Source organism: Oryctolagus cuniculus, chromosome 9 (genome assembly GCF_964237555.1).
Source record: "Oryctolagus cuniculus chromosome 9, mOryCun1.1, whole genome shotgun sequence".
Taxonomy (NCBI): Eukaryota; Metazoa; Chordata; class Mammalia; order Lagomorpha; family Leporidae; genus Oryctolagus; species Oryctolagus cuniculus.
In genome coordinates this window covers 87,077,984-87,104,511 of record NC_091440.1, presented here as the reverse complement: position 1 = coordinate 87,104,511, position 26,528 = coordinate 87,077,984, and the positions used below count along the sequence as shown (strand labels likewise).

The 26,528-nt window shown below is 49.8% G+C and overlaps 2 protein-coding genes across 7 annotated transcripts; one reads left to right on the top strand and one right to left on the bottom strand.

The window, feature by feature from the left end:
• Positions 1 to 226: 226 nt before the first annotated feature.
• Positions 227 to 13,241, top strand: GTF3A (general transcription factor IIIA; the record flags this gene model as incomplete). Its single annotated transcript, XM_070049075.1, has 9 exons — positions 227 to 538; positions 4,837 to 4,937; positions 7,437 to 7,533; positions 8,208 to 8,296; positions 9,215 to 9,288; positions 10,408 to 10,488; positions 11,000 to 11,276; positions 12,147 to 12,200; positions 12,432 to 13,241. Coding segments are annotated over 7 exons (807 nt in total), but the record flags the coding sequence as incomplete, so codon positions are not given.
• MTIF3 (mitochondrial translational initiation factor 3) lies at positions 12,632 to 26,037 on the bottom strand. Of its 6 annotated transcripts, none has more exons than XM_070049073.1 (5): positions 25,487 to 25,558; positions 21,899 to 22,114; positions 18,806 to 19,266; positions 15,865 to 16,022; positions 12,632 to 12,883 (listed from the first exon to the last, which is right to left on the bottom strand). In XM_070049073.1, exons 2-5 carry the CDS (start codon positions 21,976 to 21,978, stop codon positions 12,665 to 12,667), a joined length of 918 nt encoding a protein of 305 aa, XP_069905174.1. In that variant the 5' UTR covers positions 21,979 to 22,114; positions 25,487 to 25,558; the 3' UTR covers positions 12,632 to 12,664. The 6 variants fall into 6 exon arrangements, with proteins under 6 accessions (XP_069905174.1, XP_017192991.1, XP_051690099.1 ...); XM_017337502.3 differs by lacking the exon at positions 25,487 to 25,558 and adding an exon at positions 24,968 to 25,108; XM_051834139.2 differs by lacking the exon at positions 25,487 to 25,558 and adding an exon at positions 24,968 to 25,101 and having other exon boundaries at positions 21,899 to 22,009.
• Positions 26,038 to 26,528: the final 491 nt, after the last annotated feature.

The following is a 26,528-nucleotide window of genomic DNA, read 5'->3' as shown; positions in this document are numbered from 1 at the left end:
GTACGCAAGGAAAGGAATCCACAGAAGGGACAAACCGACAACGAGCCAGGAACGGGATCGTGTAAATGACGCGCGCTCGGTCCTGTCCACAGGGCGCAGGTAGCACCCCAGTATTCGCTTTGCTCCGGGGCTGAGCCTCTGAACCAAGAAGGGCGGGAGAGGCGCGAGCGGCGGAACAGCCTCCTGGCGCATGCGCAGCTCCGGCGCCGCCGCGGGGCCTTTCTGAACTTGCGCGTTCGCCCGAGCTACGCTCCCGGAAGTACATGGGGGTCGTGTCCGGGGCCGTGGGCTGCGCACGCCGGTTCGTGGCGGCACGTGCCTCTGCACGTGGCCACGCGCCTGGCCCCCCGGCGCCCTGGAGCCGCCGGTGTCGGTCTCGGAGGCTGTGTCGTCCCTGACCATCGCCGACGCGTTCGTGGCGGCCGGCGAGAACTCAGCGCCGCCCGCTAGGAGGTTCATCTGCTCCTTCCCCGACTGCAGTGCCAATTACAACAAAGCCTGGAAGCTAGATGCGCACCTGTGCAAGCACACGGGGGAGGTAAGGAGAGCGCAGGCGCGGCCGCGCAGGCGTGCGGGGGTCCGGGGGGCGCGCTGGCTCGCCGGGTGGGCGGGCCCGGGCTGCCAGGCCTGGCGCGTGGCTCCCGTCCGGTCCCCGCTGTGCGAGGCATGCTCACCTTGGCGTCCTGGACTTTGGGAAGGAGCAGGGGAAGTGGGCAGGAAGTGCTAGGGACCCTCGTTCTGAGACCGCTGTACCCTTGCTATGGGCTGGAGGCTCACAGAGCAGCCTTCGTTGATCTTTCGTCCTGGGAGTCAGGCACCGCCCCCTAACTCTAAGTGGGCGCGGCTTGGTGGCCCGACAGCAGCACGCACCTGGCCTAAAGCTGGCCTGTCAGCGGGTACTGAGGAAAACTCCTGGGTTACAGCGAGCAGCACTGGTCCTTTTCTCCTGACTCAGCGCTGTAGGGAGCCCAGAGCAATGCAGACGAGGACTTAGGTCTTCGCAGCTCCAGCCCTGCCCTGCAACAACCGCCTTCGCTCGTGATGCCCATTACGCTGTTCCCCCTGGCGCTTCTCCCACCCATCGTTTCGCCCGCATCCTGCGCTGTGTGGGACTGGTAACGTCCAATTAGAGCTTGCCTTTCCTGTTGCCCTGTGCTGTATTTGGGTACTGCACTACCAGCTTCCTTCTAATTGGTTAGAAAATTTGGAGTCCTCTTTGTTGTCCCAAATTTGACAACTACTTACTGAGCCTGTTCCCTGATTGGAGGTGTGCAAAGTTCTGCGGCTCTGCCCACAATGTACAACTCACTGTCCTGCATCAGTCCACTGCTTGGTTCCTGGCATTCTTACTGAGGGCTTGGGAGCTCCCTGGGCATCAGTGCTGTAGAGACGCAAGCCTGGTTGTTTGAGGGGACAGGTTCTGGCTGTTTTGTTCAGAATGGAGTCCCCTCTCCTCCCAGCTTGTGGACCCTAAATGGTGGTTGCAGGAGGGCAGAGAGCTGTTTGCTTTGCTTTGCCCTGGTGCCTGCGAGCTTTTTCTTTTCTTTTTTTTAAAGATTTCTTTTATTTATTTGAATGAGTTAGGTAGAGACCGAGAGAGAGGTCTTCCATCCAATGGTTCACTCCCCAGATGGCTGCAACTACTGGAGTTGCACAGATCTGAAGCCAGCAGCCAGGAGCTTACTCCGGATCTCCCACATGGGTTCAGGGCCCAAGGACTTGGGCCATCTTCTACTGTTTTCCCAGGCCACAGCAGAGAGCTGGATCGTAAGAAGAGCAGCCAGGACTCGAACCGGCGCCCATATGGGATGCCAGTGCTTCAGGCCAGGGCTTTAACCCACTGTGCCACAGCACTGGGCTCGCCTTGTGGGGAGCAATCTGGACTGGACTGAGTTACTGGAATTGGGACTTATTCTATGCATCTGCTCTCCCACAATATGGCGCTGGGAGAGAAGTAAACAGCTTCTACACAGGTGCCTCCAGTTCAACCAATAAACTGTAGGACTTGCTCCTGATTGGAGAGCAGCGTGCTCGGTGTGTGGGCAGCCGAGTTGGGATTGGCAGAGGAGGACTATAAAGGAGGAGAGAGACGGCATGCACCAGGAACATCTATGGGGAACATCTAGCTGAAGGAACACCTGTGCAGCCCCCGAGAAGAGCCGGCCGGCGGGGTGCCGCTCCCCTGCGGAAGTGGGGAATGTGGCCAGGGGGAACTGCCCTTCCACGGAGGTGGAAGGGATAGTAGCCAACCCGGGAAGAACCAGCAGCAAACCCGGGGAGGGCCGAGCAGACGAAAGAACAGCGCAGGGTCCTGTGTTGCTCCTCCACGAAGAGGGGGAGCGACATAGTGGTGCCGTGACTCGGATAGGAAACTTAGGACGGATAGGAAACTTAGGAGGGAAGAAGCAGGAAAATACCGGAGAGAGAGACTAGCAAAGAGCCTAGGTGCCGGAAGAAGCTATTGAAAGCCTAGGCATAGACTCGGATATGGACTGTGGGAAAGAAGTTAGGATTGAAAGCGAAAGTGAAAGCTTTCATAGACTCGGATGCGGACTATGGCGGGGAAGCTAGGAGATTGAAAGCGAAAGTGAAACCTGGAGGAGGCTTGGACTCGGATACGGACTGTGGGAAAGAAGTTAGGATTTAAAGTGAAAGCAAGAAGAAACTTAGACTCAGATACGGACTGCAGGTTGAAAGTGAAAGTGAAACCTATAAGAAACTTAGACTTGGATACGGACTGTGGGGAGAGGCCAGGAGAAATGAGGGAGGAATATTGTTGGAAGAAAACTTAGGGAAACATACCGGGTAGAGAAAAATGTTAGGGAGGATGAAGCCGCGAGTGCAGGCCGAGGCGGATATAAGCCACCTTGGAATTCTTCAAGTCACCCCGGGGAGCAAGAGGCGAAGATCTGGAACCAGAGGCAGAGACGTGGGCCGCCAGGTTGAATTCGCCAGGCTAGCCCGGGGAACTTAGATTGAATGCTAGTGGCGGACACGTAAGCTACGCTGTGTTACTCGCGGAAGCCGCCGCGTGCAGAGAGAGCACGGGGCGTGAATAGATAGGGAACGGGGCTGGCGCGAGGCCGTGGTGCAGACGCGAAGGCGTGGAGACCGCGGAGCGCGCGAAGCCAAGCCGCGCAAAGCCGGGAAGCTGCGCAGATGAAAGAGGCGCGGGCTGAAGCGGCTCAGCCGGGAAGCCGCCGAGAAGTAGCCTCGGGGCGGGCAGCGGGAAGCTGCGGGGATAAGAGAAACAGCTGAAGCGGCGCAGAGCCGGGAACCCGCCGGCGGGGCGAGGTGCCGGGAAGCTGCGGGGATAAGAGAAACAGAAGTTTAGAAGTAAAGTGAGAGAAATAGGAATGTTGGCAGACAGAAGTAAAATGGGAGAAATAGGAATGCCCGGAGATAGAGAAATAGAGAAAAATAAGGCCTCCCCTCAACATGGCAATGAGAAAGCTTGGATTCGGTCTGCCTGATTAAGTGAGGCGATGAGCACGATGAGCACCTGCGGCGGCTAGCAGCTTATGCGCCGCAGGTCACCGAAGACAGGCACGAATTAACATCAGTAAGGCCTCCCCACAAAAAGGCAATGAGAAGGCTTGGATTCGGTTTGCCTGATAGGTTTTGTAAGCCCCTGCAGGCTCGACCAGAGCATGCGCTGCAGGGCACCGAACACAGGCACGCATCAGCGCCTAAAAACCTCCTCACAACATGGCGAAGAGAGGACCCGGATTCGGTTTGCCTGATGGATAGGACTTGTAAGAGCCTGTGGCAACTCTAGCAAGTAGAGCAGAGTGTGTGCCGCGGGACACCGAAGACAGGCGCGTATCAACGCCAAAAAATAAAAAGAAAGGGGGATCTGTGGGGAGCAATCTGGACTGGACTGAGTTACTGGAATTGGGACTTATTCTATGCATCTGCTCTCCCACAATATGGCGCTGGGAGAGAAGTAAACAGCTTCTACACAGGTGCCTCCAGTTCAACCAATAAACTGTAGGACTTGCTCCTGATTGGAGAGCAGCGTGCTCGGTGTGTGGGCAGCCGAGTTGGGATTGGCAGAGGAGGACTATAAAGGAGGAGAGAGACGGCATGCACCAGGAACATCTATGGGGAACATCTAGCTGAAGGAACACCTGTGCAGCCCCCGAGAAGAGCCGGCCGGCGGGGTGCCGCTCCCCTGCGGAAGTGGGGAATGTGGCCAGGGGGAACTGCCCTTCCACGGAGGTGGAAGGGATAGTAGCCAACCCGGGAAGAACCAGCAGCAAACCCGGGGAGGGCCGAGCAGACGAAAGAACAGCGCAGGGTCCTGTGTTGCTCCTCCACGAAGAGGGGGAGCGACACGCCTGAGAGCTTTTTCAAGGGGTGACACGTTTTCCTGTCGCCATGCCTGGCCTTCTGTTGGCACAGACAGTGGACTTGCCCAGGGCAGGCTGGCACCATGCTGTTTCTCTGCCCTAGCTGTCATCAGATTGTGCTGTGGTGGAGATCTGTGCAGACAGGCTGTGGCAGCAGCAAAGGAATAGGAGGGCATTGCTGCAGAACTCTGGTGCCAGGTTAGGGGCAGCTTAGCAACGCTGTGAAGGCCACCTGCTTATTTCAGATGCCATTCATACAACCGAAGTCTGCAGTGACTATGGGAGAAGTTACAGCATTAATGTAGGAAAGCTACAGCTTGCCTGGGTGTAGCAGGTGCTCAGTGCACTTCACGAAAGGAAACCATCTCTGCAGAGGAGAGTTTGGAACTTGTACCAGTAGGCACTTTGGGCTTCCAAACAATGCCAGAGTTAACTTACAGCCTCACGCAGGATTAACATGTTTTTTTTTTTCTTTCCCCGCCAGAGACCATTTGTTTGTGACCACGAGGGCTGTGGCAAGGCCTTCATCAGGGACTACCATCTGAGTCGCCACGCACTGATTCATACTGGAGAAAAGCCGTTTGTGTAAGTAGAGAGCCATGTTAACCTTGGAAGCGGATTGTGGTCCCAAGCACAAAGGCTCAGTGAGAAGATTGGGGATCAGGGATGTGAAGTTTCTTTCCTTTTTGTGTAGGCGGTGAATAGGCTTGGAGTGTATTATAGGAGTTTGGGGGACATTTGTGTGTAATAAGTCCAGGTTTGAGTTAATCTGAAGTTCTCTTGAGTTTGTAGCCCTTTAAAATACAGAGTAAAGGAGAAATCAAGGTTGAAAAAAATGCACAGTTGAACTTGGTGAGAAATGATTTCCTGAAAATTCTTGGTTCAGTCTTCTCAGGGACATTTTTGTTTTTGCTTATTTTAAATTTATTTTGAAAGGTAGAGTTACAGAAAGAAAGGAAGAGTCAGAGAAAGGTCTTCCATCCACTGGTTCACTCCTCAAATGGCTGGGGCTGGGCCAGACTGAAGCCAGGAGCCAGGAGGAGCTTTTTCCAGGTCTTCCATGTGGGTACAGGGGCCCAAGCACTTGGGCCATCTTCCACTGCTTTCCCAGGTGCATTAGCAAGGAGATGGATCAGAAGTGGAGCATCAGGGACAAACTGGCGCCCACATGGGATGCTGGTGCAGCAGGCAGCAGCTTAACCCACAGTGCTGGTCCCATCAAGGACTTTATGAACAGCCTGGTCTCTGTGAACTGCTGAGAGAAGAGACACAGACGTAAAGCAGAGGCTTTGCACTCTATGTTCAAGTTTAAGGTGGTTATTCTGGGAGCTGCTGTTGCTAAAACAGTGGTGATACTGATAACAGCTGCTTCTGTAATGCAGTCAATCTCAATTTAGGGTGCTCTTTGGAACCACATGAAGAGCTTGTGAAAACAGACGGCTGGGTCCACCCTGGAGCTTTGGATTTGGTGGCTGTTGGATGGGGCCTGGGAATCTGCATTTCTATCAGGTTCTCAGGAGCGGCTGCTGCTTGGTGATCTGGCTTCCACATTGTCCACGTCGTGGGCGTGGTGGGGTGGGGAGGTGAGGAAAAGCTGAAACGTACTCCCTTTTGGTGCACCTTCAGAAGCCTCAGGAACAGCCAAGTAGCATTGGCCGGTGAGCAGCAGGCTGTGGGGACCCGGAGCCAAGTAGCGAGAGGGCTGGGCTAGTGCAAGCTGCTGTGGCAGGAATAACCCTCACCTTTCCAGGGCACTGTGCACCTGTGGACCCAGCCCCATTTCTGTGGCCTGTGTGATCCAGCCCTTCCCACTGATCTTACCCATTTGCTTGACTCAGACCGCCTAACTAGCCAGCCCTGCACCCTGCTCCCAGCCTGCCGGGGTCCTTCTGCCCCTGCACCTGCTGTTTCCATCAGGATTTGCCATGGCCTCTCTCCCCACACCTGTGCTGAGTTAGATGCCTGTGGCAGCCTTAAAGTCAAGAAACAGGAAACCCAGCATGAGAGAGGCTTATGTGAGATGAACTCTTTTCCTCTTGCGTAGCAAGTTCAGAAATGTGGAGGTGGATGGTGATCGTGAGGGACCTGGGCTGCTCCTAACTGGCTTCTTTAATCCTCATCTTGGGGCTTCAACCTGGTAGTCCAAGATGCCTTTTGGAGCCCTAGCTGTTAATCAGCATTCCAGCAGGCAGGAAGCAGAAAGGGGTAACAGACTTGTCTCCATTTTAGATACTTTGAGCAAGTTCAGCAGCCTGGGCCAGTCTTGGCCATGCATGTGTCCATTCCTAATCACAGGGGAGGAGACTGGATAAAGTTTTTGTGTTGGCCATCTGCCCAGCTACCACTCAGCATTGTGTCCCTGAGGTCAGGGGACTGCTGCGTGCTTCTGTGGGCTTCTGTGCTGTATACCCCCCTGTCATGGTCACTCTGCCTCTGGGTCTCTCTGCCTCGCCCAGGGGACTGCCTGGTTCCTGACCTGAGTATGGCTCAGTGTTATCACTGAGTAATGGCCAAGCCCCGGGCCTGGAAAGAACACCGTGCTCCATCCGTCAGGCTTAGGGAGTCTCGTCACAAGAGGGGCTCCCTTCCCTGTACACAAAGCTTCACAAAAGATTTAGATTATTCAAGGCTGAGATGCCAAGGTTAGCGGAGCTGGAATGGCCTGGTGATGTGCCAGAGGGCAAGGGGCTTATGGTTCTGCTCCGAGTGGTGCCACTCTAACAGTGAGCTGAACCAGGTGGAGATCTCTCTGGATTCCAGTTTACAGCAGGATAACGGTTATCAGAATCCAGAGAGCAGTTTACCTGAAGCCTGAACAGGGTTTAGGCTTTAGGGACGAGTGTTTCTCTTCTTCCCTTCTGCCCAGTGTGTGGATGTGTGATGTGGCGGGCTTTATTTCCAAGGCCCAGCACCAGCAAGGTCTCACGGCCGGGTAGTCTCATCAGACTTGTGAAGCAAGGTATGCTTGCCACTTGGGAATTTGTTGAAGGCTACTTTATGCTTTTTGGCATCATTGGCTTTTGTAAACTGGGAGGATGTAAGCATTTGAAAACTTCTCTTTATGGTCTGTACAATTTCTTACAGCTGCACAGCTAGTGACTGTGATCAGAAGTTCAACACAAAATCGAACTTGAAGAAACATTTTGAACGCAAACATGAAAATCAGCAAAAGCAGTATGTAGTAAGTATGATGCTTTTATGTGCCTCAATTTTCTGAATATTTGTCTACTTACGCTTACACTTCTGAAGTTTTCATGAGACATTCTGCCTGTGAGGTATCTGCAGGTAATCTGACACTTGGGGAGTAGACATGATGGAATTAAAGTGTCTCCCAGTGGAAACATTTCTGCTTTCTCAAATGTCTTTCACTGTAAAAGCTTTTTTTAGATTATTTATTTATTTATTTGACAGGTGGAGTTATAGACAGTGAGAGACAGAGAGAAAGGTCTTCCTTCCGTTGGTTCACCCAAATGGCCGCAACGGCTGGAGCTGCACCAATCCGAAGCCAGGAGCCAGGTGTTTCCTTCTGGTCTCCCATGTGGGTGCAGGGCCCAAGCACTTTGGGCCATCCTCCACTGCTATCCCAGGCCACAGCAGAGAGCTGGACTGGAAGAGGAGCAGCCGGGACTAGAACCCGGCACCCATATGGGATGCCAGCACCACAGGCGGAGGATTAACCAAGTGAGCCATGGCGCTGGCCTCTGTAAAAGCTTTTTGACATAAAGCTGAATTTTACAGTGACTAACTAGGCGGAAGTGGGAATTGTGTAATTTCCAAAACAGTTTTGTCTGAGAGGATTGCTACGAGCTGTTGTCTCTGATTCTTCCTCAAGACTAACAGACGCTTCCTACACAGTGCGGCTTTGAGGGCTGTCAGAAGACCTTCAGGAAACACCAGCAGCTGAAGACGCATCAGAGCCAGCACACCAACGAGCCACCCTTCAAGTAGGTACTTCTCATGGCCGAAAACCTCCCAAGTGCCAGGTGTGCGTTAGACCCAAATGCAGAGTAGGGAAGCCAGAGTGTTTCCATTCACGTGTGCTGTGTGTACCCACTTATATGCTGGGACATTGCAAAAGCGCAGTCTTGCTTTGGCTTTTCTAAAAGAAACTTTTCCTGTTTTAAGGTCATTTGTGAGGTTATCACAGCTGTGGTTAAGTGTGAAGACTAAGAAATGACTCCACTGTTCAGACAGAGCCAGTTATGCCATTAAAGGCTGTTTTTCTGTAGAGCGAGACAGTAGTCCTTGGGCTCCGCCTGCGGTTTCTCAGGAATGTGGGGGAGGGGACACGTGGGGATGCACCTGGGAAAGGTGCCAGGCGTCCCCGCCACCAGCCGTGCCTTTCTCCTGGCTCGCTCAGGCCGCCCTTGGCCTTGGAGCCACTGCAGGGACAGTGCTTGCCTCGTGGCTCTGCAGCTTGTCGCTGGGCTGCTGGCAGCATGGAGGCAGCACGGGCTGAGTACTGCTCGCTGGAGGCCGCTGCCTGTGCTGCCTGGCTCCTTATCCACGGGACCGTCAGACAGACCAGGTGCAAACGGTCCTGGATGGCTTGGGTTGCCTGAGCCAGCTCAGATCCCTTCTTCAGCTCTGTGGGAGCTGGAGTATTTTCAGAGGTATAAAGAGCAAAGCACGCGTTTACTTTGGTCATATAAGCAAAAAAAAAAAAGTATTGTGGTTTTTTTCTCTGTTTTGCCCTAAGGCTGGCCAAGTAACTTGAATCCCACCAGTGATTAGATCCACACTGTAATTCTTATTTTCATATGGCTGGTTTGGTTGTGGTGGTGAGAAACAGAGTACCCTTTACCTTAAGCATATCCTCTGGGAGAATGGATTGGCTAATGCTTCCTGTGCTGCTAACCCAGGTGTGCCCAGGAGGGATGTGGGAAACACTTCGCCTCCCCCAGCAGGCTGAAGCGGCACGCCAAGGTCCATGAGGGTAGGTACAGATGCCTCATGAGTGCTCTCCCCGCAGGATGCGATCAGTGGTTCTGGTCTACTCTGTGGTCACGCAGGCAGGCAGCGGGGACAGCGCTCTGCTTATTCAGGTCTCCCTGTGTCCAGACGCAGTAGACGTCGGCCCTCCTGCGTTCCTGCCACGCACAGCTAAGTGCCCGGCTGTGCTTTTACACTTAGCTGCACATCCCTATCTAGCCAAGGCTGGCTACTTTGTGGGGCCTTATTTTTTGAGTTCTTTTGAATCACCCATGCTGTTCTTTTCCTTTTTGGTCATTCAGAAGTCTTGGATGATAGTTTGAATTTCAGCAGTAAGCAAACTGCAACTTAAACAAAAAAACACTTGATTGCATTAACTGATTGAGTGTATTGCCTGTTTTCATGAGGGATTTCTGCTGTCTGTATTCCAATTTCCCAACCCCTAGGATTTATGAATTTGGTTCTGTAAAAACAAGATGAGTGAGAATGAGTGGCAGTCCCACTGAGTTTCTGGTGGCTGAGCCTCAGCCTGCCTGTTAACGTTGACAGTGCTTTGTTCAGTGTCCATTCTTGTTTAGTATTTTTCTCCGGAAAAAAATTCTAGCGCAGTGTTTTTTCTGGTTCTTCTAGTTCTTTCTTCCTTAGCTACACATGGGGTTTTTTTTTTTTTTTCTTTTTTTCCTTCAGTGTGAATTGTACAAGATGGCAAGACTAGAGGAGGTGAGGGGTGGGCATATAACTACTGTGATAGGTGTTGGTGGTCTGCCTGGGACAAAGGACTGTGGGACACGTTTGCTGAGGGTGAAGGAGGCAAGCACTGGGAAGGTGGGGCTGGGGGGAGGGAACTCGAGACTGCAGGAGGGGCCTGCAGCAGTGGGGAGCGAGGAAAGGCATCCTTCCTGAGGGGCTGAGGTGAAGCATCGTGCTACACAACTGCGTGGTTTCACCGTCACAGAAACCTTTTAGTTCTTATTCCCATCTTGAGAGTAATAGATTAGAATCGTAGAGAGAAGTGGGAGAAAAGCTGTGTAGGCATTTAAGTTTCCTTTTCTAATTATGGTCAGTTTTTATAGAGTGCTCACAAAGGGCAGTGCACCAACCTACTTTTTTTTATTTTAAACAGGTTACACGTGTCAAAAGGGATGTTCCTTTGTGGCCAAAACATGGACAGAGCTCCTGAAACACACAAGAGAAGCCCATAAAGGCAAGGCAGCCGTGAACGGCGTGGGGTACACAGCCGTCTCTGTGGCATTGCTAGTGCTCTTGAAGGTGAAATACTGAGGGCGAGCTTTAAAGTAGGAGGGGTTCTGTTTCACGAAAGTGCAGGAAGTGCTGGGTGCATCAGCTGTCGGACAGGTGAGCAGAGCAGTGCCACGTGTCTCAGCTGCCGCTGTTGCACACACAGGGCAGGTGGAAAGGCTCTGGGGAGGCCAGAGTGTCCTTTGAGGCTGTTTGGTGACTAGTGCCCTCTATACGGAAGACAAGGAGGGAAACTGATCCGTTTCACTTTCACCACTTGCCACGGCCCCGGTGCCGAGAACCCCACATCCTGGGAAGTGCAGCCCAAGAAGCCTGGGGGGTCCCGTGATCACCTTGGAGATCCAAGACAGATGTGGCCACAGTGATAATTTAGAGCTCCTGTATTGCGTGTGTATAGTTACAAGGCTTAAAGCATTGAGTGGTACTTAGCTCTTCAGTACTGATTTTTCCTCCAGGGTCACAGATGGGGAAGATGGTTAAATCTCTCTGTCTGCTCCACCAGAGGTAACAACCTGTGAAGTATGCCAGAAAACGTTTAAGCGCAAAGATTACCTTAAGCAACACATGAAGACTCACGCCCCGGCGAGGGACGTATATCGCTGTCCGCGGGAAGGCTGTGGGCGGACCTACACCACTGTATTTAATCTGCAGAGCCACATCCTCTCCTTCCATGAAGAAATGCGTCCATTTGTGTGTGAGCACGCGGGCTGTGGCAAAACGTTTGCCATGAAAGTAAGTGCTCAACCTGCACACATGTCCTGGGCTCCTGGGTTCCAGGGTGGTGGCTCGGGGCCAGCAGACAGGAGGGCTGGTGAGCAGGGCCCCACACACCTTCTATTCTGGCTCCCCTGGGGCGCCTGCCCACTAACATCTGCACAGCCTGTAAGTTTGCCAAGGTCAGAGAATCTCAAGTGTGGCCCTAGATCAGGAGCACAGGAATGCAGGTTCCCAGGCCCCTGTGGCCTCACTGGGGCAGGGATCTGTGTTGCAACAAGCCCTCCTGGGGATTCTGTTGGGTACAGCATACAGCATACTCTGTCCCACAGGGTCCTTTTAGATCCCTGCCTCCTGGAGCTGGAGAAGGGCAACAAGGAGTGAAGGGACACACAGCTCGGGGGATCCCACTGAGGCCGCCACTGTGGTTCCTGTGAACTGTTACAGAGAGGGAAACGAGGCTCTCTCAGCACAGTGCAGGCCATTAGCGAACAGCAGGGAGCTGCGGTGGTCAGCCGCTGGTCAGGGTTCCCCCAGGCTTTTGGGAACATGGTTCAGACTCTGCTGGAAAGTACCCCTCAGCTTGGAATAGTTTGGACCAGGTACCCCCACGGAGGAAGGATGGGGCCACAGGTGGTTGGGAAGGTGTGAGTTCCTGGCTGTGTCTTTGGAAAAGGCAGTGATTTAGGTCTAGGATTTGAGGAAGCATTCTTTCTTTACTCTCAGTGGGGGAAGGCTTTTAGGTAGAGGTCAAATCCCTCAAATCCCTCTAGCATTTAATAGAAGGAAGACTAATAGTTTAAAACTGATGGTGTTTTCATAGTCATAGACATCTAGCATTGGTGATATTTTTAAAATACAACTTTTTTCCCTTTTCCTTCATTGTAGCAAAGTCTCACACGGCACGCTGTTGTGCACGACCCTGACAAGATAAAGCTCAAAGTAAGTTGAAAATACTTGGGCGAGCTCTGAGTTGTAAAGCAACTTGCCTAAAGTCAGATACAAATTGTCTGGACTATTTCCAGACACCCCACGGTGTGAGTTGGCATAGTTTTCGGACTTTCCTATACAGGAATGTTCTGTGCCGTATCTGTTAGAACATCCAGCGATTATCAGATTCATTCAGGTACGGCAGCTTTTGAATTCTCATTCTCATCGTCCTTATTCCCCCAGGTAAAACGATCTCGTGAGAAACGGAGCCTCGCCTCCCATCTCAGTGGCTATATCCCCCCTAAAAGGAAACAAGAGCAAGAGTTGCCTAAAAACGGAGAGTCGCTGGACTGTGTTGAAGACAGGGTGCTCTCAACAGTTGCTGTGCGTACCCTCACCTGAATGGTACCCTGCGTTGTTTAAAGGACCACGGACCAGTGAGCTTATTTTCACACCAAGCATATTTTCTTTATTAGTCACTGATGTGGATCATTTGATTCCTTTTCACTTCTACTTTCTTTGTGCAAAGTGTCTCTTTTCTGGGTCCCTTGAGATTCTTTATATGTATTCTCTTCCTTTTTGCTCAAATGACGAAGAACACACATTACAGCTTTTCCTCCTTTAACAGCTTGTGGCTTGGATTTGAAGGTGGCTATTCCAGGCATTGTCTGGAGTATTTGATTAAATAGCTCCTCCTAAAAAGGGAAAACAGCCAAAGATGAATTTAAAGTCACTGTCTTAGGAGTGGGCATTTAGCCTGGCAATTAAGATGCTTGCATTCTAAATCACAGTGCCAAGGTGTGGATCCCAGCCCTGCCCCCAATTCCAGCTCCCTACTAATGCTGGAAGGCCTGGGAGGCAGCAGTGATGGCTCAAGTGGTTGAGTTCCTGTCACCTTCTTGGGAGCCCTGGACTGCATTCCTGGCCCAGCCTTGGCCGTTGCAGGCATCTGGGGAGTGAACCAGAGGATAGCGGCATGCACTTCCTCTCTCTCTATGGTTTTGTCTCTCAAATAAGCAAAATTAAAAAATAAAGCCAGTGTCTTTGATGCTTTCTAATGTTCATAATCCAGTACTTATAAAAAATCTGCCTTCTTCCTGTCAGAGATGCTACCTGCCTTTACTGGCCAGCTCTCCTCCCAGACCAGCTAGGTAATGGAAGTCAACAGGGTGCCTTCCCCAAGGAGGTTCATACCTCCCTTAGGACATACCCCTCATAACTGACAAGGCCTTAAAGCCCACCAGATTATTACTTCTATCAGTTTTTTTTTTTTTAAGATATATTTATATATTTGAAAGTCAGAGTTACACAGAGAGAGGAGAGGCAGAGAGAGAGACATCTTCCATCTGCTTGCTCATTCCCCAACTGGCCACAATGGCTGGAGCTGCGCTGATCTGAAGCCAGGAGCCAGGAACTTCCTCCGGGTTTCCCATGTGGGTGCAAGGGCACAAGAACTTGGGCCATCTTCTTCTGCTTTCCCAGGCCATAGCAGAGAGCTGGATCAGATGTGCAGCAGCTAGGACTTGAACCGGTGCCCATATGGGCTGCCAGCATTGCAGGGGGCAGCTTTACCTGCTACCTCACAGTGCCGGCCCCAACCCTCTGTCAGTTTGTTTGCCTCTCAATCGGAGAATTGATTCGTGGTTTACACCTTTCTTAAGTCCTCTATTAATGGCTTTGTCCTTTGTTCTAGACCCTGTCTAGCCCATTTGGGGCCTCATTCCTTTGTAATCATAGCCTCTACTTTTTTTTTTTTTTTTTTTTTACATTTTGAATTTTATTTAAACTTGTGTTCTGGCTCATCTTTAAGTTTGGTGTACAAATCATTTTTAAGACTCAAGTCCTGTAAACTTAGGTCAAGCTTCAATAGCTGATAACTGTTCAATGCAGATCCTTTCTTGCTTGCTTGCTGTATGTTCTGCAGGCTTACAAAGGTGTTTCCTTAAACGGTGGTGTCTCCAAAGTCCTTGTTCCAAGCCTCTACTTTTACATCAATGGCTCTACTCCCGACCTGTGTGTACTGATGGTCCTCTCCCCCACTTAATGTTTTATGATCAGAATTTCTCCTCAAACCTCTCTACCTGCAAAAGATGAATGGTCTTTCTCCCAGTCTTGGTTGAGATCAACTTTAAACTACATCCATCAGTCTTCACAAGGGTCCAGAGACACCCCCCCCCCCCCATTTCCTCTCCTCTATGAAATCCTCTCATTATTTAGTTAATACCACTATTAGGACCGTTGGTTGCTATTCTCACCCTTTTATACTACCATGTGTTTAAGTGTTTACAGGAGGTGACAATGGAATGAACCAAGGCCTTCACCAGCCAGTCAGTCAACCAAACACTGCTACAGGGATATACTCAGTTCCCCACTCAGGAGACAGCGGCTTGAGACATCACCCAATGACAGCAGAGAGTACTTCATCGCCCCATATCAGCAGGAAGTAGCTCTAAAGACAGATCATCGTCCCTCTACCCTTCCTGGACTTTTGGAACTAATATAATCTCATACACTCTAGCTTTATAAAAAAACAAAAGGATGGAATGTTAGTAAAATGGCAGAGTCTTAACTGTGGCACAACCTACACCCCGGACACCATCCTAGGCTCTAGTCCCTGCCGCCATGGCTGGAAGCCAGGGGACCCCATGGCCTAACCACCGGTGTCTGCTCTACCCCCATCCTAATAGTATTTGCTGCTCCTACTTCCTTAGCTCCCGCCCCGCCCCCCCCCCCCCAAGTTTTAAGAGGACCTGTTCCTGAACACATAGCTCATTCTCTTGATCGCTCTCTCATTCTCTCTTTTGATCTCTCTCTCACGCTCTCCTTCTCTTTTCCTTCTTCACCCCTTGCCTCCGGTCTGTCGAGTTTCCCCCAATAAACCCTTGTCCTTAAAAAAAAAAAAAAAAAAAAAAAAAACCTGCCTTCTTTAATTGCTGCCACTTAAGTGACTAATTAACTCATACATATCTGGTTGATTGGACTCTGTACAGCAGCTCCGTGTAATTAATACACGGAAGGATCTGAGGTCCTAAATCTCCACGGTCACAGCAGAAAGGGGCTATCTTTGTCCTAGAATGCTCTTGCAAAAACAAGCACAAAGTCCCAAGGCTGAGCCTTGACAAAGTATCTCCTTATTCCCTGAAACTGTCAGCCAGTGTACCTCTCAAAATACTTGCAACAGTAACACAGAATCACGTGAGGTGATTAAGAAAAGAGACCTGTGCTCCAAAAATTCTGGGCCTGTGCTGAAGTGATTCTAACACAGATTAGGGTTCAAAACCACTGGACGAATGCTACCTTTACTGAATGATAAGATACCCAATTAAAAGCAAAGTAGGTGTTCCATGGACATCCTGGGATTTCAAACCCATAGATGCTCTCTGGAGGACAGTCTCTGTGAAATGCCCATAAGACTTAGAAGAGACACGATATGTCCCGTTTCCAGTTTTCCATGTGAGGGTTGACTATTCTTCAGTTTGTATATCAGAGCACTATATAATTGTTAAATTATAGACTAGAGAATGTTTCCATTTGGGAAATGTATGCACAGTGTGCCTGCATTTTGAAAAACACATTGGTAAGCTATTACTTACTAAATGGCAGAAGTACCAGTCACTGTTTTGCTTTTAAGTTTTCCCAGGAAACACAAGCAACTGGCATACCTGTTTCCACTTACCGTTTTGTTTTCTGGCTCATCTGCATTTTTCCCCTTCTTTATAGTAATTTGAACTTGGTATTTTTTCTCAATCCACTGCTGAATCTGTTTATTCTTTGTGTCCAAATCATGTTGTCCAATATTTGAAGAGAAAGTCAGCTCTTTTGTCAGGATTGGTCCTAGTTTGAAACAGAGATTTGATGCTGGGACCATTTTCTAGTTTCCAGTGAAACCTGAACTCTTCTTCTTGCAAACCCCATGCTGTGTCCATCTCCTAAGATCTTAGGTTTGCTGCAGGGCTCTCCCAAGCCTCAGCTGACCTTCAGTTTCAAATAAAGGCTTTCTTAAACTGAGGAGACAGACATAAAGGCACCATTTTTTTTTTTAACCTGCCAAGTAAAGGTATTGAAAGTTGTTTTTTTTGTTTGTTTGTTTTTTTGACAGAGTGGACAGTGAGAGAGAGAGAAAGGGCTTCCTTTTCTGTTGGCTCACCCCTCAATGGCCACTGCAGCTGGCGCACCGCGCTGATCTGAAGCCAGGAGCCAGGTGCTTCTCCTGGTCTCCCATGCAGGTGCAGGGCCCAAGCACTTGGGCCATCCTCCACTGCACTCCCGGGCCACAGCAGAGAGCTGGACTGGAAGAGGAGCAACCAGGACAGAATCTGGTGCCCCAATTGGGACTAGAACCCAGGGCGCCAGCACCGCAGACAGGATTAGCCAAGTGAGCCATGGTGCCAGCCCTTTTTTTTTTTTTTTTTTTTTTGAGATTTATTTATTTATTTGAAAGAGTTACACAGAGAGAGGAGAGGCAGAGAGAGAGGTAGAAAGTTTTTGATTAGTTTTTTGCATTATACTTGAATCAGGAAGAAAAGCCACCTCAGAAAAAGTAAAGCAACATGAATAGGCAACTTAGAAGAAAAACTTCAAATAATGAAAAGGAAATAAAACAGTAAGCTATGATTTCTCATCCACTGACATGACAAAAATTTAGAATCTGACAGTACCAAGTGCAGGTAAGGATGTAGAGCAAGGAATTTCATAGGTGGTTGCTGATAGCAATTTAAACCTGATAGGTTAGAGTTACAGATGCTAAAGTATGTACAAAATGTCCATAATACTGAGAAACAGCGAGAAACTCAGTGTCCATGGAGATGGAGTAACAAATCTGAAATAATCTCATGATGAAATGCAATATGGTAACTATAACACCAATGGAACTTGAAAATAACAGTATGCCATTTGTATTTTACATATATACATCTGTGTGTCATTTATGAATATACTTGTATATAGCTGAGTTTAATGATGGACTGGATTTACACCCTTAACCCCATGAGAGTGAGCAAGTACAACCCTGGGGCGAGGGAGTTGGGGACCATAACTTTTCTGTAATGTTTTATTTAAGAAAATCTGAAGGGGCTGGTGTTGTGGTGCAGTGGAAAAGCTGTCACTTGCAACACAGGCATCCTGCATCCGAGCACTGGGTCAAGTTCTGGCTGCCCCACTCCCACTCCAGCTTCCTGCTAGTGCTCCTGGGCAAGCAGCAGAAGATGATCTGAGACTTAGGTTCCTGCCACCTACCCAGGAGGCCAGGACAGAGTTCCTGACTCCTGGCTTTAGCCGCTCCCAGCCCTGGCCATTGTGGCCATTTGGGGAATGAACCAGCGGATGGAAGATCTCTCTTTCCCTCTCATCCTGTCACTCTGCTTTTCAAATAAATGAATCTTCAAACATTTTTTTAAATAGAGCAGTGTTAATTCTTGTTCATTTTGGATGATGGGTGTATTTTTTTTCATAAGTTTTTTAATTTCCAAAGTAAACAAAAAATTTTAAGAACTGGTATTGCAGGGCCAGCGCTGTGGCATAGCAGGTAAAGCCACCATCTGCAATGTTGGCATCCCATATAGGTGCTGGTTCAAGTCTGGGCTGCTCCACTTCCAATCCAGCTCTCTACTATGGCCTGGGAAAGCAGTGGAAGATGGCCAAATCCTTGGGCCCCTGCACCTGCATTGGAGACCTGAAAGAAACTTCTGACTCCTGGCTTCAGACTGGCAGCATTGCGGCCATCTGGGGAGTGAACCAGTGGATGGAAGACCTCTCTGCTTTTCTAACTACTTTTCAAATAAATAAATAAATATTTAACAACAACAACAAAAAGACAACCAGTTATTGCCTCCTTAGAGCTCCTACAACTTGGCCCTAGTTCTCCATCAAAACAAAGTAATGCCTTCCACCTTCTCCAGTCTGTTCAGCTTTTTTAAATATGACACAGTTTGCTATCCTTATCCCCTTGGTTGGTCTTGTGAAAAGTTCTTTTTTTCAGACAATATTCTTGTTAGATGTGGCTTTAGAGGAGTGAGCCACATACGTGGTTTTCTCAGGCAACACTTTTTAGGAACCATGGAAGAAAAACATTTCATATCTAATTCCTGACTTCTACAGACTTAAATGACAAGTGTCTCATTAGGTGATGGACCAAATATGTCAATGAGCATTACTACCCATATTGCAATGAAACACTTGAGCATCACTTCAGAGTTTAAAAAGTGCTTCCATTTCACGGACTAAACACTTCAGACATGCAGGAAACAAACAAAAAGGAGAGAAGGTGAGTGAGTGGCACAGATGGGACAGGAGCCTGAAGCCACCTCTTCCGACTCAGGTCATCTCTCTCTCAGCTCTGCTGCCAGCTGCAGCATTGGAGACAAGGGGGAAGTTTCCATCACCCTGGTGCCTTCACCTTGCAGGTTTAAAGGAAGAGAGAGTGGACAGAGGGTATCAAGGGAAACAGGAATGGAAATAAATGAGGGATGAAAGGAAAAGACACTGGGATTGGTGGTGGAACCCTGTGTCTTCTGAATTTCCAGTTTTCCATTTCTTCACTGTCACAGATTCCTGGGCAAAGAGAATTTAAGCTTCTGACTTGCAGTCAAGGACTCAGGTGCAAACAGCAGGAGACCTACCAGCTTTGGGCTGAGCCTTTTCCATCTCGCGGAGCCGCAGGCGTTCCTTGTGGATCTGGAGGCCCGTCATGAGCTGGTACTCGGGGGGCTCAGCGTGGGCGTCCCTCTGTACCAGCCTCAGGTCTCGCTCATCCATGAGCCTGATGACTTCGGCTCGGTGCATGTTTCCCAAATCATTGCCCTTCTCGTCAAGGACGTGAATGATTCGCTCCTTAATTTTTCTTCCAACGTTACTAAAACTAGTTTCATTCTTTTTTGTCTTTTTTCTCTCAGCCTGAGTGTCTTCAGCAGTACTAAAAGCTTTTGCGTGAGGTAGGTAGGATGGTCTTGGGGCAGAAGCAATCAGGGACAACTGTGCTGGGTCTGTCTTTTGCATCAAGTGTTCACCAAAGCATCTTCTAATGCAATTATTTTCAGATTTCACGGTTTGCAGTATCAACCGCTTGAGAACAGCAGCCATCCTGGGAACACAGTGAGAAAAGTTAATTAATATGAATTTCTCCCCATGGTCTGGTACTGTGGTACATGGCAGGGCATGCAGGAGGCTGCGAAGAATATGTCACCTGTGAAGGTTATAGACATGCTCTTCAGAAGGTGGACGCTGGGTGACCCTGGCCAGCCAGGTTCGTGGTGGCACTGTCCCCAGCACAAGTGGTTGCTACCATCAGCCAGATGTGCACACATTTTTGTCTCATGCAACTGTATTTCCCAAGGATCTTGCAGTGTTCACTCCAAAAGCAAATGCCATCCCCAGGGTTTACTTATAAAGAGGCAGTATACACAAAATGCTTGGTGGTTCATAAACACCAAGGCACAAGCTTCCAACACAATTACCTGCTACCAAGTTATCAATAACTGATGCTACACAAAAGATAAGAACACTATTATGGGAAAAGGGATTTTCCAGGAAGGAAGATGACCCACAGGAAGAACTAATTGAGGGGCCAGTGCTGTGGCATAGTGGGTAAAGGTGCTGCCTCCAGTGCTGGATCCTATATGGGCGCCGGTTTGAGTTCCAGCTGCTTCAGTTCTGATCCAGCTCTCTGCTATGGGCTGGGAAAGCACTGGAGGATGACCCAAATCCTTGGGCCCTGCACCCGCATGGGAGACCTGGAAGTGGCTCCTGGCTCCTGGTTCTGGATGAGCTCAGCTCCAGCAGTTGTGGCCATTTAGGGAATGAACCAGAGTGCCTCTGCCTCTCTGTAACTCTGCCTTTCAAATAAAAATTAAAAAAGAAAGAAAGAAACATTGAGACTGTCAGAAGAGATACCCTGAAATAAACTTCCAGCCTCATGAAATATGAAGATCACACTTCAGGTACGGGGGATGTTAAATGAGCTCAGACACATGTGGTGATACTGCCTTTGCTCCATGCTTGTTAAGACTGAATTTCAAAGCCTGTAAATGAAACTTGGACTCTCCAGTTTTTCTCTATCACAGTAAAGTTTCTTTCCTTCAGTGCACACATCTGGCGAATCTCAGAGGCACAGGCTGGAGGGGTGACGAGATGACCCACTCATCTCACCTAGGGTCTGCTGAGAAGTTTGAGAGAGGCAGAGACTGAGAGGTGTGACTTGTCAAAGGTGAATGAGGGAAAAAGGCAGTGCCTGAGAATGGACCCTGTGTCACCTGTGGTGTCTGCAACTGAAATCCCCCGTCCCTGGCTTTGATCCCACTAATCCTACCCTGTCTCACCCACCACTCACGTTGGTGAGTGATACGAAAAAGAAATAGTGAACTGAACAGTGACAGACGTGCCTATTCTTACTTCCCTCCTTACCTAGCGTAACACCCAACACTTGGGAGTGTGGCTCCAGCAAATCTCTCCTCCCGAAGTGAACGCATCCAGAATTCAATGCCTTATCTTCCACCCCAAACCTGCTCCTCGCCTGCCCCCAGTCCTCCCCGTTTCAGACAACGGCAAGTCTTCTGTTTGCTCAAAGCAACAGATCAGCAATCCCAGTGCTCAGAGCAGCCTGTGACATACACCAGGATCCAAACACTGCTCACCACCTCCATTGCCACCACCCTGCTGTTAACCGCCAGCGTCTCATTAATCACAGAGGCAGCACTCTCCCCACCTCTGCCTCTACCCCTGCACCCCGCAGAACCTGTGAAGTGTCTGTGTTAGACCACGCCCCCTGCTCAGGGCCCTCCACTGCTCCTTTCACACTGAGTAAATGCCAGGCCCACAGGATGGCCTCCTGTTCCTCAGTGACCTGGCTGCACCCACTACGCTTCCTCCTTCACCATCATTCCTGTCGCACTTTAAATGGAAGAAAAAAGCTTTCTGCTTCCTTCATTTATTTAAAAAAAAAAAAAAAGACTGTTTATGGCAAACAAACTTTGATACTAGCTGGCATTTTTTCATAATTAAAGTTTTTAAATAGCCTGGAAGAACAAAAAAAATCCACTAGTAACACCAGTGAGTGTTCCAGTCTACATAAGTCCTGTATTTCACTGTAATTTAATAAATTAGCACTCTGGGTTTGTGCATCTTAAAAAACATATCCCCTGCATTGTTTCAAGCTTATGTCTAAGTGATCTATAAATAATGAGCTCCATAAACATAAAATCCTGAATCTTTTGGTCATGCACTCACATACTGCCTTTGTTTCTCCACCTGGTTTTCATCAAAGCAAAGCCTAAAGGTGTCTCAGCACCACAAACGGGGACGGTTTTGGTGTGCAGTGGGACCAGCCACTTAGCGGTCAGTCAGGGACTAGCTTGTCTCCACCAGGGCCTCAGCATCAAACACACGTGCTTCCTCGCGCCTCTCCTGGGAGGAACCAATAAAAATGACATCTGAGTGAGTGAGCATTAAAGCACTGTGAGTGGGCTCACAGATGGCTTACGCTCACACACAGTACCGGTATGCTCTAGGCTGCCATAAGCCAGGAAGCCATGAGCTCTGAGGCGGTGGGTGTCCTGATAGCCCCGTCAGGCTGAAGAGCCCGGCGGGTCAACCACAGTAACAATGCTGCGTCCTTAGCACAACAGTGGGGTACTCGCTGCATTCCGACTTCCACGACTATGTTCTCGGAGGCATCATAATATTCCAAAAGCCGATTATCTCAAGAGCCAATTACTTACAATGCACTGATCTGATGAGATATCCATTTGATGATGATTCGGACCCAATCAAAACCATGCTGCACCGCCCGAGTCTGCATGTCCTGGTTGGGCTCAGCAGCTGACGCCACACTGAGGAAATACACAATTTTACCTGTTCCTTATTTCCCTGAGGTTGGATCACTGAGAATCTCCAAAAGGAATGCAGATGCCCCTCTGGCATCACCGCTAACTTTTCTAGGATGATAAACAAGAAATGCCAATTGAATTATTCCAAAAGCACACGATCACATAAGAGTAGTTTTAACGTTTGATCCATGTATTTCATAAAAATTTAAATGATTTAGGATTCTAAGTCATAAAGTGAGAAATTATGAAATATGTGTCTATCTTCATATACTGTGTATTTCAGGTGAGCTTAGGAGTGTGGTTTATATTTTCTTTTTTAAAGATTTATTTATTTGAAAGTCAGAGTTACACAGAGAGAAGAGAGGAGAGGCAGAAAGAGAGAGGTCTTCCATCCAATGGTTCACTCCCCAGATGGCCGCAACAGCCAGAGCTGTGCCGATCTGAAGCCAGGAGCAAGGAGCTTCTTCCAGGTCTCCCATGTGGGTGCAGGGGCCCAAGGACTTGGACCATCTTCCACTGCTTTCCCAGGCCACAGCAGAGAGCTGGATAGGAAGTGGAGCAGACGGGACTCGAACCGGTGTCCGTATAGGATGCCGGTGCTTCAGGCCAGGGCATTAACCTGCTGTGCCACAGTGCAAGCCCCGCATTTTATATTTTCATGTTAGTCTTCAGCTGTCTAAAATGAACGAACATTATTTGGGGGACAGTTTCCCCCAACATTTCATTGCAAAAATGTTTAAACACACAGATAAACTGGAAGTCTTCACAGTGAACAGACACTTGCCACCGAGATCCTACGACTAACTGCTCCCCTTGCTTTGTCCACTTATTTTCTCTTTCCATTCATTTTACTTTTGTTCTGAACATTTCTGAGAAAGTTACAGACATCAGCACCCCTCATCCTCAAACACTTTAGAATGCAAAGCATTAGCTAGAGCTCAATGTTGTTTGATTCTTTGTTTCTTTTGAGGCAAAATCTACTTACAATGAGATAAATCTTACACATAGCATTTGACTGATTAGTTGTGAAAAGCTCATACACTTCTGTAATCAAAACTCCTACTGACCCATAGAACACCATGATCCAGAAATTCCCTCCGTGCCTTTTCCAAAGTCATTCTCTATCTCCACCAGGAAGCGCCGAGACTTCTTTTTCTAGCACTGTGTGTTCTAAGACTTTAGATAAACAGAATCAAAGGTTGTAAGGCATCTCAGCATGTTTTCATGATTCCCCCATGTTGCATGTAGCATTAGTGTGTTCCTTTTATTACTGAAAGTGCCACCAGTATATGAACATAGCACAGTTTTAAAACTCTAGTTTCCCAGTTTTTGGCTTTTATAAATGAAGCTGCCATGAACATTCTTAAACCACCTGGAAGTGACTTCTTGTTACTGCTACAAAGGACAGCTGCATGCTCAGGATACATTATTTTCTCTTTTTCATGGTACACTAACGTGTCTGTAAGGAAACTTGCGGGGAGAGGATTTATAGAACTGGAGTGGATATGGTCGTAAGGCATGACCAGGTAGGGAGCACCACCACCTTGTAAGAAGTTAAATTGCTTGCATGCTTTTTGAAACTATGTAGACTGAAGAGATACAAGTAACTTTTGTTATTTATTCACTCCCTGTTCTTTCCTGTAGCTGATAGTCATAAGCTCATATTGGTAGCCATTCTTTCCAGGGAGTTTGGCTCAAAGGTACACTGGGGCAGGCTTTTGGCCTAGAAGCTAAAACACCCGTGCTCCGGGTTAGAACATCCGGTTTGATGCCCAGTTCCTGACTCCAGTTTCCTGCAGATGCAGACCCTGGGAGGCAGCAGGTGATGGTTCAGGTAGTTGGGTCCCTGCCACACACAAGGACAATGTAAACAGCATAGCTGGCTTCTGGTTTTGTCTGGCCCCGCCAGCCTTGGCTGTCATGGGCATTTGGGGACTGAACAAGCAGACAGAATCTCACTCTTTATTTATCTGCCTCTCAAATAAATTAATCTGCAAAAGTTTACAAAGATTCTAATAGACTAAATACTTGTGAAATTTAATTTTGCCAGTTCCTGTAACTCTGAAGAATTCTCACACCTTCCAAACAAGTTTCCTAAAGCCCTTGCCTCTGCCTGCAAACTGTCCCTTTTGCCCCAGCGCGGCCTGGGTTGTGCGGCCTCAACTCCCCAGGACCGGCCCAGGGTCACCGGGCCTCCCTGCTGCGCTCGCTGGGCTCTGGCTCTGCTCCTCCACACTCAGCACAGGCGCTCTCCATGGTAAGGTCACGCTAGGACTCCATTTAGAACGCTGGAAAAAAGCCAATTCCTTCAGCATAGTCTGCAACTGCGAAGTTAAAATTACTTCATAACCATCTAGAAAGAATTTTTTTAAAGCACTTACACTCGGAGCTAACTCAGCGTTCGTGCTTGGACTGTTAGGCGCCCAGCAGGTCACGTGCTCTCCCTGGACTCCCTCTCTGTCACCAGCATCGTGGTCCAGCTGAACAAACACCCAGTCTCACGATGGGACTCCCCAAATCCCGCTCGAGCCCACCACTTCTCGGCACACCCACGGCCACCTCGGCCATCTCTTGCCACCACATCCGTGGGCCTCGGGACCTCCAAACTGCCTCTTCCATCGGTGTTCCAGGGGCCAGATCAGTGCCTCCTGCCCCATTTGCTGCGCCCAACACCCAGGCGTCCACGGTCCACTCCCGGACACCACCTGGCGCAACTGTAACGACGATGTCATTACCACAGCTCCCCCCACCACACGGCAAGCTCTGTGAAACCGCATTTATTCATTCCCGCGCTGGGCCTGAACAATACCGAACAGCTGGCTGTCAGTTCATGCCCTCCACCCCCGGGGCCTGGGGCCTTTCCTAACACGGACAGGGAACCGCGGCTGCTCAGTAAGAAAACACGTTTCCCAGCATAATGGTAAACGAGATAAAAAGTAAATAAATAAAATAAAATCTCACACTCAGGCGGCAACAGGCAGTACGAAACACGCCCTCGCCCGGCCTTTCGCCCTGCACATCCTGATCCATCCACAAACGGGCACAGGTACGGCAGCGCTGCCAGCGCTCGTGGGCGGGGCTGGTCCGGTCACGTGCCGCGGTGATGGCCACGCCCCCACCCGCCGCCGGAGCCCACAGCGCGCGGCGGGACGCACAACGTGCGTGCGTACGCGCGCGTCCGGCGGGTCGGCAAGTCGGGGCGGAAGAAGGGGGGCACCGGGGAAGCAGCGGTGCGTCTAGGTCTGGTGGCCTGCGGAAGCTCGGGCTGCGGCTTAAGCCCGAAGGCGGCGTTACTGCAAGGCCGAACCTCGCAGGCCCCGCCGCAGGGTCTGCAAGGGCTGGGCCGCCCGCGGCCTGGCGGGACAGGGTGTCGCCGACCTTTCTGGGACACAGCCGAGCGCTCTGTTGCTTCCACTGCGGGCACGTCCCCTCAGACCAGGTGCCCCGCGGCGGTTCCCCTTACCCCTCTAGGAACCTCACCTGTAGCATTACTTGTACTGGGGTCGGCGATTTCTAAGGTCTGCCAGACGGAGCCGGCGAACACGCTCCTCCCCCAGGCCCCTTCGCTTTCCGTACTGGGCGGAGCTTCGGGCTGCGTCTTTAAAGGAAAGGGGAGCTGCGGCTTTTTTGCCTCCGACAAGAAGTTCAGAGTCGGTGGGAAAGGTTCCTTCCGCTTCCATAAGTGAGATGAAGTGTTCGCTTTCAGAGCATCCCTTCCACCAGGAACGTTACGCTAACAGCAGTCTCCTAAGATAATTTAATATCTAGTGAAATGTTTTATAAACGTCCTTTATAATCACTATGAGCTAGGCAACACTGCCTTGACTTACAGGTGAGGCAGCGCATTGGCTGGTAAAACTGCCTCCGATTCCCAGGGGAGCAGGCTGCAGGCTGTCGCACTCAGAGAGGCCCTACCGGCTCCGGCTCTGTCAGGGTCAGCCTCAGGTGCAGGGCGGGCGGTGCTCCTGGGGCCCCGGCGCTGGAGCTCCGTGGGAACCCTGGGCGGTGGCTTGCTGGAGATGCCGCCGAGCGGGGACGTGCCGTCCTTCCTCCTGGGGAGGGAACCTAGCGTTACCGCCGTTTTTCCCTCCACTGCGACACGTTGTCCTAAATTCGCATTAACTCCTTGAATCTGACCTGTGTAATTACCGAAAAGGAAACTTTTTGCTGGGCCTCAACCCGCCAGTTGAGAGCAAAGACAGGCGCTGCGCGCCTTCCCCAGGTGAGGCAGCCGCTGTTGGAAACAGAGGTCGGCCTTGAAACGGCGCTTTCCATGTCCAAGAGCAGCAGGAGGCATTGAAGGTGCACTTGATCCCACCAAAATTACTCTCCGGCACCAAGAGGCATCCTTGTTTGGTGTAGACAAAGGGATAAAGGGAGTAACTGGATCTTGGGAAGTGGTAGGTACCTAGCAAGCACAGGTGGCCACGTTCATTAGCATGTCTGCTACAGGCTAAGTTATTTCAACTTCGGGAGAACTTTGCAAGCTAATTACTATTACAAGCTGAGTATCCAACACCTG